Consider the following 14,897-nt stretch of genomic DNA (forward strand, 5'->3'; position numbering starts at 1 on the left):
CAGCTTGGTTAGATGAGTGCTGCCTGCCTTTTAGTCAACCTCTGTGCTTAAGATTCCCATTACATGCATGGTAAGATTCTGTGTAATGGGAGCAGACAAGGCAATTATAAACATTAATTTACTCCAAAGAGCAGACAGGAAAATGTCAACCACCAACTGCCTTCATCTTAGTCCCCTAAAATGCCAGCTACTGTTGGTGACCTCGGTTGGGAAGCCATGACTGTAAATTGCTGTTAAAACTTTAAGAAGCAGTGTCTGGGCAAGCATAAAATGATCCACCGTGAAGAACACAGTATATACCTGCACAGATGAGGAGAGGAAACTCTTTTCTAAAAGAACTGAGGTGGAGTTGATTCAAGATTACTCAAATACTTCCCAGAATATCTCCAAACATTCCCCCTTCAACAAAGAAATTCAAAACCACTGTCAAATCTGTCTACATGCTGAATTTCTAAAGTAGTTTTGTGATTTTAAATATTAATAAATCCATATAGGCATTCTATACAAACCTCCAATATCTACTATTGTATTTTACCTAGTACCTAGTTCACAGAGCATTTGGCCAAAATATCAATGACAAGGTTGAAATACTTGGGCAAGATAATCTAAGAATTAAAGGCTAAATTCTATATTAATGTCCTCAGCAAAAGAAGAGTGTTTTTTTGTTGTTGTTGTTGTTATTGTGTTGGTTTTTTTTTTGCTGGTTGTTTTTTTTTTTCTGTCCAAATTCCAGCTTCAGACACTTCCAACATCAAACCTCTTTTTACCTCTTCAAAGAGCTCCCATGACCCACATCAAATGACCAGTTACATTAGTTATAATGTGTGATCTGCAGCATTCTTTTGTTTGGGGAAAAATGCTGCGACCAAATCTGGTAGGCCAGATCTGCATCTACTGACCAAATGACTAACGTTAGTCAATCATTGCTAAGAAAATTATGACTTTGACTCAACCAGAATATCACCACCAACGGCCTTAGCAGTGATTATTTAAACACCTACAACCTTTAATAGCAGACTTCAATACTGAAAGCTTCTTTTCCAAAATAGTATGAAGTACTGTTTCAGTTTTGTTTAAAATTCACTCGGAATTGTTTGATATGTTGTCTCTGGTTATTATTATACATGGAGACTATAGTAGGAAGGCCTTCAAATTTATTAGCATCTTTTTAGTTTGTGGTTTGTTGTTTTTTTTCCATTTACTGAAAATGCCACAAAAGCCACAAAAAAACAGTTTTGTCACTCATGAATGACACCTAAGATGAATGTATGACTCCAAGTAATACGTAGCTGCAGACAAGAACTGTACTTTGTCACTTGAGCAAACAATCAGCTAGTTTTAGAATTCTTTGCAACACTTACTCCAAAACAGCATAAGCCAAGTTTACTGAAGTAATGTCACACACAACTGTTGCTGGTGTTTTAGACTTTCCCATCTTATGCCCACAATTACTAAAAAACAAACAAACAAACAAAAAACTGCTCTGCACACCGAATCCAAAAGAATCACAGGATAATTCCATGAATCTCTGGAGAGCCTCATGTAGTTAAAAATGGTCTTCTGTACCTCTACAATAGATATCAGGAAGATACCAACATTCCAGGGGTTATTTGCTTACTTTGAATGTGTACTCCAAATGTTTGTCAGCCCTTTTTCTTGGTACTCCTTTCAGGGTTATCTTCTCAATGTGCACAGCTGAAAGAAAAACAGTTTACTGTACATACCAAAATTAGTTTGAAAATGTACCTACTTACCTAGCCACTCTGAGAATTGCCATACATTATTTACTGACTCACAAGACCCAACTCCTCCTCAGATGCTATTTTACCATAACAAACTGCAGGGGGCAGGTGGAACCTTGTTCTCTACAAAGTGTTTCTCAGACCTGACCACAACCCTTTCACTGCAGATGACAGGAAATCCGAGCATTAACCAAGAGGTTACTTGAACCTAAAGTCACGTAAATACATCATTAACCACTATGAGTGAAAAGGCAATGAAAAGAAGTCAAGTTCCATCTTTATTCCAAGTAACAAGTGCTGAAAAAGAACAGTGACTTTGCCTTCTACATCTGTTTCTGAAACATCAAGTAGTAGTGATAGCAAACTGAATTACACATTTCTGAAAGGCACTTCGGTGGAAGAAACACTTGGGAAAGGCCTAAAGGAGTCAGAAGTGAGCATCAGCAAACTGAAAATCACAGAATCACAGAATGGTTTGGGTTGGAAGGGACCTTAAAGACCATATAATTCCAACCCCCCTGCCATGGGCAGGGACTCCTCCCACCAGCCCAGCTTGCCCAAAGCCCCATCCAGCCTGGCCTTGAGCACCTCCAGGAATGGGGCATCCACAGCTCCTCTGGGCAGCCTGTGCCAGGGCCTCACCACGCTCGTTGTAAAGAATTTATTCCTAATATCTAATTTAAATCTACCCTAGTTTAGTTTAAAGCCATTAGTCCTTGTGCTATCAGTACATCCCCTAGCAAAGAATCCCTCCCCAGCTCTCCTGAGCCCTCTTTAGGTACTGGCAGGCTGCTGTAAGGTCTCCCAGAAGCCTTCTTGCCTCTTGGCTAAACCCCAAGTTCCTCAGCCTGTCTTTGTAGGAGAGGTGCTCCAGCCCTCTGAGCATCCTCATGGCCCTCTTCTGGACTCCCTCTATTACATCCATGTCCTTTTGTGCTGGGGCCCCAGAGCTGATAATCCCCTCCCTCGCCCTGCTGGCGACACTGCTTTTGGTGCAGCAAAGGATAGAGGTGGCTTTCTGGGCTGCAAGCGCACGTTGCCAAATGAAGAGCAGAAGCAGAAGGCTACTACGATCATACCACGCAGAGTACCATTAGATTGAACTGAAAATGAAGAAGGGTACTTTAAAGGACATACTGCTTAAACATTCCTTCCCCACAGTCTGCTTTGTTCAGGAGTAGACAAGCTCCGGCTGTGACATAGAAGCAGCTATGTATGGCCTTCAGGATCCAAAGATACTCTTCAGAGCACAAAATATTTCAGGTAATACTGTATATAAAAATCCTCGTATAGCTGAGATGGGCTTTACACTTTTCCTGCTATGCTGTTCTAAGAGTTCAACAGAATTTTGTTCCCTTACAAGCGTGATCATAACACGTAAAAATTTCTGTTCAAAACCAGCTCTGCCAACTCTGCACCATGAATGCTTCCTTTCAGTGCTTTTGAAGCTCTTTTTGGAGGGTGTGTATTACCAGGTAACATTTTCCTTTCAATTCTTAATTGCCTTTTTTTTTTTTTTTTTAAACAGGGAATATATATTGGGAACTACTCATACCAATTAAAATTATCAACTTCCTACAAGTATCTGTTACAAAGCTTATCATTGGAAGTTAACTAGTTGCCATTTCCTCCAACTTCAACACTTTTAACAAATTCTGTTAGAGTTACAATCAAAGTATCATCCCCATCTGAACACTCCAGTCCCGGGAAAACTAAGCACTAGCAATCTAATAAATCTAAAAATCAGAATAATAAACACATATCCAAGCCTAGTGATAGTATTCAGCTCCCAATTCTTTTCTTAGGAAGAGTGACAAATGCTGGGTTGGAATGGTGTACGTTGTCTGTAACCCTTTACCTACCCTTTACCTGGGAGTTACAAGAACTGGACAACCAGTTCATTTTCATCAATTACTGAAGACTAATTATTGCAAAATCAAAGAAATCTGAGACAAGCTAAGGATGCCAAATCATAACATACATCTATATACCATAGAAAACTGATTTTTTACCTCTCTGGTATAGATAAAAGCACTGTTAGAAAAAGGGCTATGGCCTAACATTAGTTTTAGTGCACTAAAATTCCTTAACAGCCAATGTTAAAATCAATACCATCAGCTGGACTGATATTCAGAAGTTAATTAAAAAGTTGATTCCCAGGACTGGAACTGAGAATAATGTTTTAAGTTCCATTATATTGCTATACACATATATTTAATTATGGAAACTAATCAGCATCATTAACATTCACATGTAGACAACATTTTTTCTAACTAGACTGTGTTTATTTTAAACTATTGAATGTTATCAATGTTAAATATAGTTGTCTTCCAATACCAAGAAATTTTATTACACAGTGTAGTACCTTCAGCTTCCTTAACTTCTTTTGCTGCTGTTAAATGCTCAATTTTAATAAGTTATACACAACAGATAACTACTGCTTAATGCCTTACAACCTTAGTTTCACAGATTCAATAGCCTACTTTAAAACCCTGTTTCCACAATCACATTTTAAATACTCTAAACAGTGAGACCAAGAAGAAATGTTTAAACATGCAAGCTCACAAGGTGCATTGCACCTCTAAATCCCTTCTGAATGCAACACACATTCAAGACGATTAAGTCAAACGTTGGTGATACTGCTTCCATTTTATTTTAAGTATCAATTGAGATTTCTAAGAATCAAAATCAAGAAACCTGAGAATGTAAAAAAGTTTTACTGTCAGTGCTATTACTAACACAGTTTGGAGATTACTGTAGCATGGGCCCTCTGTCATAATTCTAATATAACAAACATCACAAAATTATTCTGATCCTTCCCTGTAGTTTCTAAAATACAATACAAAGACTGAGAAATATTTAAGCACTGTGCTAGACTCATTTATTCATCTTTGCTTTGCTTCTGTTATTTAATTCAAGAATGTCACTGATGAGTCTCCCATTTCTGTTCCTAATTTGTGAATATGAACACTTTGTTCTTAAAACTCTGTAAAAGGTTTTCAAATACGTCTGTTGTCTGTAATCTGCCATAATCTGTTTTTTTTTTTTATTTTGTAAGGAATTAAAACTTGCAAATTGCCTGCCTTCAAAGTGTAATTAAATCTCCACAATATAGACAAAAGGATATTTATCAGGACAAAAGAATAGCAACGGTTTTCCCAGATTGCTAGCTCTTCACTAACCGGAAGATAGTGTAAGCTTATTTTGAGTAGACAAGTGATCTGCTAATCTTGTTGGAGAATAAAGAGTAAGAAGAAATCTGTTTTCAATAATGCTCATTTCTTCAAACTGTGCTGGCAATTGTACAAACGAGTTCTGTTTGTGCTCTGAAATCTTATCCTTATTCTCCTCAGTAGATCCAAAATACAACTTACTTCTATATGGAAAGCCTCCTACTTCTCTGAACTACCACTTCTATAAAACCTCCTTTCTTTCTCCTTCCTTTTTTTTTTTTTTTTTTTAAGGCTAATCAAATACAACTAAATTGGTTAGCAAAAGCTATTCATGGCTTCACAGTATGCTTAAATTTGTTTCAAAAAATTAAACAACACTAATACAGTGGCATTAAGTTTTTTTGCCTTCTTCCAAATGCCATAGCACTTTTTTTTTTCAGGAGGACACCCATTTGCAATCTGTTTTCATGCATGCAGTCACAAGCATTTAGCAGCTAACAAGGATGACAACCTGCCATAATACAGATAAGACTGAGTAGGCAGCAGAGAAGCTATTATACCTACCCACCATTGCAGTTTCTCATTCAGATGAGCAGCAAGAAAGAAGTCAGATTTCCTGCAACTCCCAGGTGAGTTTAGCCTTAAGAAAAAACACCTCACAACACTCCTGAAAAGAAACTTCAGAGTAATACCTACCTTCTCGCTGAGGTCTATGGGAAGCCATCGGTAGTCCATCATGAGGTGCTGTGGTTCGTTCTAGCAAACTGGTCTCATTACTTGACATGCAGTCGTTATGGGAAAAGTCATTCTAAATTGAGAAGGAAAGAAAAAGGAAGCTTATTAATATAACGCATACAATCTAGATGTGCTTGTAACAGCAGAAGATACCCCCAAAACAGTTATTTTGTATTCTACAGGAAAAAATACAAATAAAAAATGAGGCTCCTGAGAGGAGTCAAAATGATCACTAGCAATTTCAATTTTTACATCTTTTCCGTCAACTACCACCTCCACAGTAACACTGACTTTATTTTAAAAGCAGAATGATGTGGGGGACAGATCATGTGCCTTCAGTATATCTGACGGTGGACAATTCAAGATCAGTAACTCAGAACTTCCGTGCTAATTTGTTATTAGTATGAACTCTTTCGGTTACCAACCTGTGAAGTAATCTACTCACAGCTTCGCAAACATATTCTCCCCAGTTACATTCATGTAACTGTTATATTCAGCCTGCCACCTCTTCTGCATGGGAAATCATGAATAACTCTTTGGACAGTCTACGGGGACATAGGATTCTAACAGCCAAATCTGTACACCTCCAGCTAAGCAGACATTCAGAACACAACTGGTGTTCTCCCTCTCCTCCACAGAGAAAAGGACCCAGAGCTCATCTCCCTCCTCATTTGCATGCAGACTTCAAAATGGTATGCCAAGAATTTCGACTCCTTTAATACAATGCGTAAGAAGGAACAGTACAGCAAGCCATACCGCTCAGATAACACGGATGGATCTCTCAGAGCAAAAGGACAAACTCCCAGAGTAAAAAGGGACACAATGATAACCTAGTAGAAAAGTATTAGATGAGCATGAACTTCAAGTGTTGGTGTTTTTTTTGTTTTAATGGTAACATCAACCTGTATAATTTTTCCCAAATTGAGATAAAACGTTCATGTAACTGTTTACATGCCCTTCAATGACCAGGTCTTGTTATAAACCAAACCAGCTAACCAACACAAAGCTCAGAAATATTGTAAACCCTCCAGCTGACCAATGTAATTCTACATTTCAAGGAAAGACACAAAATGAGACCTCAAGAAAGCCATGCATGTAGAATTAGGAAATATCAGAAGTTACTAGCGAGTTTCTAGATTAAGTGAGACATCTGGTTTTGCCTGTAGCACGTAGTGTAACATGTGAGCTTAGTATATGCATGCAAGTACCATCAATATGCAAATATCTTGACCTCTGTGGCATGGTGGAGAGGTGTGGGGGGCAGTGGCAGCACACAGAGGGAAAGGAGGTTCTCTGTTTCACACACATCAATGAAATACCATTTGTTTGGTTGTTTTTTTACTGAGTACTGGATGCTAGAACAGAAGTTAGTTTTCTCAGGAAAGGTTTCAAAAGAAGGAAGTTAGGTGGGCGCATTCACTGCACCCTGAATCTTAGTAGAATGTCTCAAAACAAATGAAGTTTCTGGCAGAAATGGACAATTCTTGTTGTAGATGTATACTAAACACTCAAAGTTCATGCCTCTCATTCAGGATGAAGAGCATAACTCCATTACAGACCTTCATAAGAGAAAGGTAGAGGGAGAAGAGATCTTCAGACAGTATTCTTACTATTTTTAAATACAGGAAGCATAAGATTTTTGAAAATAAGTACCAGAATGTGAAAGAATATATATATATATATTTTATTTTTTTCCTGAAGGACTCCTGACGGGACAAACCAGCTGTCAGGACAGATCTGAGACTGTCACAAAAAGCAGGCCAGAACGAGGAAGCACAGGCACTGAAACACATCAAAATTCCCTTACAGAATGAACTTCTCAAGATTTTGTAGATGGCCCAACTATAGCTTGCTTCATTTTACTAAACCAGCTTTACAGCATCTGTGGCTTGGGTACGAACTGAGGCAACTCCTAACAAAACACACAACTCTTTTAGGGCCCAGGTAATCACACTGCCATCAAGCCTGCCCTGGGCGTGCTGTTAATCCAGCTCTCATCAGTCTCATCCACAGCGGTACCAAATCAGTAACTGAACATCTAACGTGCCCTTTAGATTGCACTACAAACGGTCAAGGAATTGAAAGACATTTCAGCTGTTTCATCTGAAGTAGCCTATGGTTTGTGTTTTGCACTGAATGTCAGTAATTTCAGGTTTCAGAGCAATCTGCCTTAACATACAGAGCACTTGTTGTTTCCTCGAGTAACACTCACACCAGTCCCTAGTCACTCAGTAGATGATCTCAGCAAACTTCTTTGCTGACCAAAACATCTCTTCATGCTTTAAATGCCTAATAAATTATGAGCATAATGTCAGACCTGGAACAAGAAAGGAAAATAGCTGCGTTATGAGTGAGATTGCATTTTAACAGCTCTAAGCCAATTTGCAAACTTATTTTACTAAACAGAAATTCACAAGCATGCCCTGGAGAGAGCCACTTTAAGATCTCTTCAAGACTTCCAACGATACCATTTCACCAGGCATTTCATAACAGCCGAGGACAGAGCCAGAAGCAAGCATTTCAGTTTTTAAGTGTTAACTCCTGGTCATGCGTTATTGGCAGAACTGTTGGCATTTGGGAATTAAATTTACCCTGTTAAAACAGTGATTCATTTAAGACTGTCCATGCAAAGCATCACCACTATGATTAAGCAGCTGTGTCCAGACTACCTAAGTTAACAAGCTCAGCAAACATTTTACAATGAGTGAATGTCTTCCTGTAGAGATGGTCAGTGTTAATTATCTAAGGTCCTTCCTTAAACTACATCCACATGCTTTGCCAAAAGCAGCTTTGATACCATCCACATCGCATGCAGAAGACAACAGACTTTTGGATGAACTCTGACAGTGGATATTAACTTTGCTCCACTTTCAGGTGGCTTTTTCCACCTTTGAAATCATGATTGTAGGAGCTGAAGGCAGCGCTCCACTCACTTTACATTGCAGTATATTATGTGGTTCAAGCTTGTATTTAAACAAGCCCTGACACTGATCATTTTATAAATTATTGTAACTCCAAATAGATCATAATTCAATCAAAAAATCCTTCACGGGGCAAGTTAAACCAGGAGCACGTACTAGATGTATTTGGTGAGTGACAGCTTTCACAGCACACACTGGAATACAGGAGGCAGACAGTAGGCTATCTAGGGCACTCATAGCTTTACCTTGCAGCTTACAGTCTGCAAACATTGTTTCTGTGCCAGATACAGATCCTGTGCTTAAGCTGCATTACATCTCTTCGTTAGCTACTGTGAGAGCTCTACATCAAGCAACTGCAAGGAAATAAGAGACGAGTGCCACTGCCCAGAGGGGCCTGTGAGTGACGGGAAGGTCCAGGCAGTCCAGAGGGCCAACAAACATTGAATGGCTGCTACCTGGTGCTAGTCACACCACAGCCACGAGCCCTGTAACACTGCCTATGCTGCTCAGGAGTTCCTGTCACTGGTAAGTTCAGTGCTAGTTGTACCTGTCATTTCCTCTTGTATAGGGCTTACTGGCAAGGCCGTGGTAGCAGGGGGGCTGCAGGGGTGGCCTCTGTGAGGAGCCGAGAACCTGCCCTGTCTTAGGTAAGAGCCAGCTCCAGAAGGATCTGCCACTGGCCAATGCCCAATGCTGTTCACGCCTCCATGGTAACATATTTAAGAAAGGAGAAAAAACACTGTGCAGCAGCTGTGAGAAAGAGGAGTGAGAAAAACATGAGCACCAGCCCTGCAGCCCCCCAGGTGAGTGCAGCAGGAGGGCAGGAGGCAGCAGCAGTTCCCCTGCGGGCTGTGCAGGGAGAGGCCCCCGGTGGAGCAGGCTGTCCCCCTGCAGCCCATGGGTCCCCCATGGAGCAGATCTCCACGCTGCAGCCCCCCCGTGGGTGGAGGAGCCCCCGGTGGAGCAGGTGGATGTGGCCTGGAGGAGGCTGCGGCCCATGGAGAGCCCCCGCAGGAGCAGGCCCTGGGCTGGAGCTGCAGCCCATAGGGGACCCACACCGGAGCAGAGGCTGGGTGTGAGGAGGAAGGAGCGGCAGAGACAAAGCATTATGGACTGACCACAACCCCCATTCCCCATCCCCCCGCGCTGCTCTGTGGGAAAAGGGTCAAAGAGTCAAGCCTGAAGTTGAGCCTGGGATGAAGGAGGTGGTGGAATTAAGGTGCTTTTCATGTTGTGGATTGGGTTTTTTTTGGCTGCTTTTAGTTCTCAGTGCCCTCCTGTTATCAGCTGGCAATACACTCAACTGATCTTCCCCAAGCTGAGTCCATTTTGCTTGTGATGGTAATTTTTGAACCATTTCCTAGTCCTTATCCGAACCCAGACGTTTTTTCATTCAAATTTCTCTCCCCCTCTGCCTTGCGGAGAAGGGGGATAGAGAGTGGTTTGAGGGGCACTTGGTGACCAGCAAGGTTACCCCACCACACCTGCCGATGAGTAGAATGGATTCACACAACCCATGCAAGCCTAAGATGAATTCCTGCGAAGGCTTTTATCACTGCAAGGCTTTCGCATGCAAGGATTCTGTGTGGCTTGTGGTGCTGCTGATTAAACACAGTGAAGCAAGTAACGTGGGTGGCCCCAAACGAGTTGCCAAATAATTGATCTGATAATCTCACAGATCTTGGTGACGGGCTAGGGCCTCAGCTAGTCTACGCGCAGCGAATGTCCACATGTCAACGCTCTGCCTTCTATTAGCGCAGCCTGCTGCTGAGAAAGCGTGGTGCTGGCATTCGTTTGGCAATCTGTAATGAAATCTGTTACTGGATCACCTACTAATCATCAAGAGTGATGCACAGAAGTCTTCTGATGTTTGCGTTGCCCTTCCATAAAAGAGCTATTCATGCAGCGGCTCTGATGAGCACTACCAAGGGAAACCTGCTCGCAGCAGTTGGATGGCTTGATTAGTCCTACCCACCCAAAAAGGAAAGCTTATTTTCCTGCAAGGTTCCAGTCAATGCACTGCTAGGGACAGCACTGCCTAGCCTTGCAGGCTGTGCAGATGTAAAGCAGCGCAGCTTATTCATCCAGGTCCACGTGGGAATTGGCAAACAAAACCAGATGCCAACTAACAAACGTTGAAGAAAGCATCTTGGAAGAATCAAACTCATGACCGCACTTTCTCAACTGCTGCATCTGTACCTTAGAGAAACGTGCGTAGCATCAGAATAACAATCTTTATTAGATCAGGGCCTCGCAGAACACCCCGAGTTGGAAGATCTGGTGCCAGTTACGGGACTAAAGCCATGATTTGCTCAACACAATCCTTACAGGCTGCCACCCTCAGCGCTTCACAGCTATGCGGCAGATGCACGGCCATGTAGCCATGGTGGCACAAGGGCCATACCACCTCTTCAGAAGCAACTCAGCTGAAACTCCACATGTACACCTATCTCTATCTGCACTCTATCACTTCATTCTTGAAGTAGTTTGGACGTAGGGATAGAGCCTTTATGCTATTGTATATCTTAAAGGAAATCCAGCATGTGCATTTGATACCAGTGCAAAAATACAGGGCGGCAGCAGACCCAATTCTTCCAGATCTGCTAATGTTGATAACTCTTGATGCAACAGATCATCTCCTGTGCAAAAAGCAAAAACACTACTGCCTTGAACAAGCTGCTTGCCAAAGGCAAGGTCAAGACTGAAGGCAGCTGCCCAACTGACACTGCTAAGTTACACTTCAGTCTGCCAGCTTTCCACCAAGCAAACTGCACTGATGCAGCATCAAGTTCCAGAAGAATAATGCTTATCCTACTTCTAATCACAGGCTGGAAGAAGCCTTCATGAAGTTCAGCAAGGGCAGCTGTGAAGTCCTGCAGCCTGGGGAGAAACAAGCAGGCTGAGGGGGGCGATACCCTGACAGGACACGGGGGAATGGTTTTAAATTCAGTAAGAAAATTGAGATTAGATATAAAGAAGAAATTCTTCACTCAGAGGGTGGTGAGGCACCAGAACAGGTTGCCCAGAGGAGCTGTGGATGCCCCATCCCTGGAAGTGCTCAAGGCCAGGCTCTTTAAACTGATGTTTAGTAAAACTATTTTAAGAGCTCACCTGTAAGAGGCAGCAATAAAACATGGTGAGACAGACAAAACTTCTGAAAAATCACCGGTTGATTCAGGTTCTTGAAGTCTCATCTGAATCAGAATTTTTACCTGGCTTTAAAGCCCAGTTTAACCTAGCTAGCCTGTCACGAAACAGAGATCTTGAAGCTAAAGCCAGTAATGCAGCAGTTTAGATGTTACTGCATCTCCAGTCAGTTGCTCATCCCACAGCTTTGTGTAGCTTCAGTACTAAGAAAATTACTTGAACATGTTAGTTCAGACTGATACACAGAAGTTATTCTTGCAGCCACCTAGGGTGACAGAAAGATTTAAAAAATATATTTGCCCCGTAAGAATAGTTCAAGCACAATTAGCTCTGAGAGGAGACGCTGCCTTCACGGCCACTGCTCACTACTGACAGAGAATACTACATATAAGAAGCATGGTTTATAAGTTTTCTTTTGTGCATGCTGTTCAAGTTCTGAACTGAAAGTCTGCCATTTTCTTACCTCGCTCTTAAGACACTTCCCCAGGGCATCAAATCCCCTTTCATCATTAAATGTATTTTTACCTTCTTCTACCAAAAAGGACAAGATTAAGAGGCCAAGGAAAGGCGACAAGCTCACAAAGGAGTTTATACTTTACTATACACAATTTATACTTGAAGAGACTGAAGCTTGCACCTCTGCAAGCTTCAGTCTCTTCAAGTATAAATGATTAAGACCTGGAAGATACTACAGAAATTTACCAAATCTTGGAGGAAATGTAGGCATTTAGTATTAATTGCAGTTAATACAGAATCAACTGCAATGTCTTCTGAATTGCTATTGCTAGACACTGATGTCAGCAAGAAAATGAAGTGACAAACTTAAGTGGTGATAAACCTACAGACTTCCTGTGGAAGACTAAGAGATCAAGCTACAGACCTTCTGTGGAAGAGTGTGCTTCCGCAGATACAGCCACTGCTGTCTGCATCCTCTCTTCAGAAAGAACAGGGAACCCTCAGTACCCCAAGCCCAGGGAGATCCTGCTGTTGACAGCTAAGTGGGTGACACTGGAAATCCAACCACAGTTTAACAGCAGCAAGGTAGGTGCAAGCATTAGGAAGCCATGGGTACATGTGCAATTTGAGACAACAAAGGAAAAATTGACATGGAGATCAGGGGGAGGCCGATGAAGGCTGGCATAAATGGCCTGGGCAAGGCTACAATCTTAATACCTCAAAATTAGAGCTGAACGATGAGTAAAGCAACTAAAAGCCATATAAGTTTTCCATCTGTGGTTTCCTGGAGCATCAGCATGTACATTTGAACAGAGGTCTTTCATTTTAGGATCTGTTCTTATCTATCCATGACTTACTTCCTAGAAGACTTCCAGTAACGTTTCTGGACATCCCCAACTCCTGTTTCAAGTCAGAGAAACTTCTGCTCAGAGACGAGGATGTTACTGTCACTGAGACAGAATACTTTGTATCTCAATACGCAAAACATGTAAAACTCCAGTAGTTTGCTGCACCATCCACAATTTAAAAGGTTCTTGCCAACAATAAAATGTCATCTTTATCCTTCTGTTTCTTATTTAACGCAGACTGAAGGCACATTTTCCCTAACACTGTGATGCTTACAGGGGTATTTGAGTACAGTGCAGCTTCAAAACTGGATCATGTTTTTCTTCTCTGAGAGCTCTTTGGGTCTAAAATTAAGTTCTAGTACGTTGTGCTGCTGCAAGATCAATCATGAAAGCACTCTTCTAATTTGTGGACAAAATGCGCTATAAACAGGAGCCTACTAAACAAAATACTTTGTAAACAGAAACTTTCCCTTAGTTTTTAAGTAGGGACTTCTTGTGTGAAGAACCCTCACGCCAGGTGACTGTAAAACTACCCAGCAGGCCACTATCTGCGGGAGATCGCCTATTTCAATAGAACCTTAGCTCTATTTCCATCACGTACGCCTGATTAAACGCTCCCGTGCATAACGCAACCACATTTATCATGTCTGTGTGTGCTCAGAGCTCTTACACCCAACGCCCCCCCCATCACACACACTCAGCCCCCTCCCTGTGGGGCCGGGCCGGCTCCCGCCCCGCGGGCACGTGACGCCGCGCGCAGGCCGCGCCGCCGCCATCTTGCGGGGGGCGGGCAGCGGCGGGCCCGCAGCGCCGCCGGGGGGGCGCCATGATGGGGGCCGGGATGGGGGGGGGGGGGATGGGGCTGGGGGGGCGCCTCACGGGACCCCAAAGCCGGCCCCGGGCAGCCCGTGGGTCCCGCAGCGCCCCACAAGAGGCTCTGCGCTGTTCGCAATTGCACAAGAAAAAATAATTAAAAAATAATAAAATAATTTAAAAAAAGTGGAGCCCTGCGCGGACCTGGCAGGATGTGACAGGCGTGTGCAGCCAAGCTGGTTGGGATCTCGGCGTGCTCTGCAGGAGAAACCACCACGACTTGGACGCTGCTCCATGCGCCACGGCCAGAGCACGACATACGCACAGCTCGGGTCAAGAAGCAGGTTTCCAGTTATCAGCACCTCAAACCCAGTGAGAGCCTTGCCGCTTCCTGCAACCCCATCGTCCCCCCCCTGCAGGGGCTCGCAGGACTCATTTCGGGAGAGCCAGACTTGGCGCAGCTCGGCAAGCCAAAATAAACACTTTTTGGACCTGTGCTGTGAATTCGGTATGAGTTCAGTACCGTCACATCCACCCACTGGCTTATGACCTGCCAAACGCGCTTTGGCCTTAAAATGGTACGAGCGTGTACTTGGCATGTTTGAAGCCTTAAAAATCCCTGTCTCCTCTCAGCAGTCCTCAAAAGCATATCCTGTCTCTACCAAGCAGAAAAAGGGCCATTCCTTTACTATTCCTTTCTGCGAGTGGAAGAACTGGACAGCACTGAAAGTAGATTAAAAAATAATAATAATAACTGTTTGTACCTTTTTCTGCTCAGTCCCCTACGAAAATCGAAGGTGTTGGTTTTAACAGCCCATCTGCATTGCAAGTACCTATCTTCCAGCCCTTTCTTCCTCTTTGCACGAGAGGCCATCTATAGACCAAAAACTGCAGAGCTCCGAGGCGATGACTTGGTTGCATAAATATGGGGCAGATTTTTTTGTCAAGCAAACATTCGCCAGAGATGGCCAGGGGGGAGGAAACCCACGTTTAGATATCGCTGCTGCACGTGAGAAGGCTGCAGTGCCACTCATGGAGAGCCCTCGCGCTGTGACAGCCACC

At 42.8% G+C, this 14,897-nt stretch overlaps 1 protein-coding gene across 5 annotated transcripts in view; it reads right to left on the reverse strand.

Moving 5' to 3' along the window:
* Positions 1-14,897, reverse strand: part of ZCCHC2 (zinc finger CCHC-type containing 2) — a 40,631-nt gene that overhangs the window by 23,761 nt on the left and 1,973 nt on the right. For all 5 annotated transcript variants that reach the window (XM_038173982.2, XM_038173981.2, XM_038173980.2 and 2 more), the window contains exons 2-3: positions 5,612-5,723; positions 1,619-1,695 (exon numbers count right to left, since the gene is read on the reverse strand). In XM_038173982.2, the coding sequence (XP_038029910.2) occupies positions 1,619-1,695; positions 5,612-5,723 (189 nt within the window). The remainder of the gene's footprint in view (positions 1-1,618; positions 1,696-5,611; positions 5,724-14,897) is intronic.

Source organism: Anas platyrhynchos, chromosome 2 (genome assembly GCF_047663525.1).
Source record: "Anas platyrhynchos isolate ZD024472 breed Pekin duck chromosome 2, IASCAAS_PekinDuck_T2T, whole genome shotgun sequence".
NCBI lineage: Eukaryota > Metazoa > Chordata > Aves > Anseriformes > Anatidae > Anas > Anas platyrhynchos.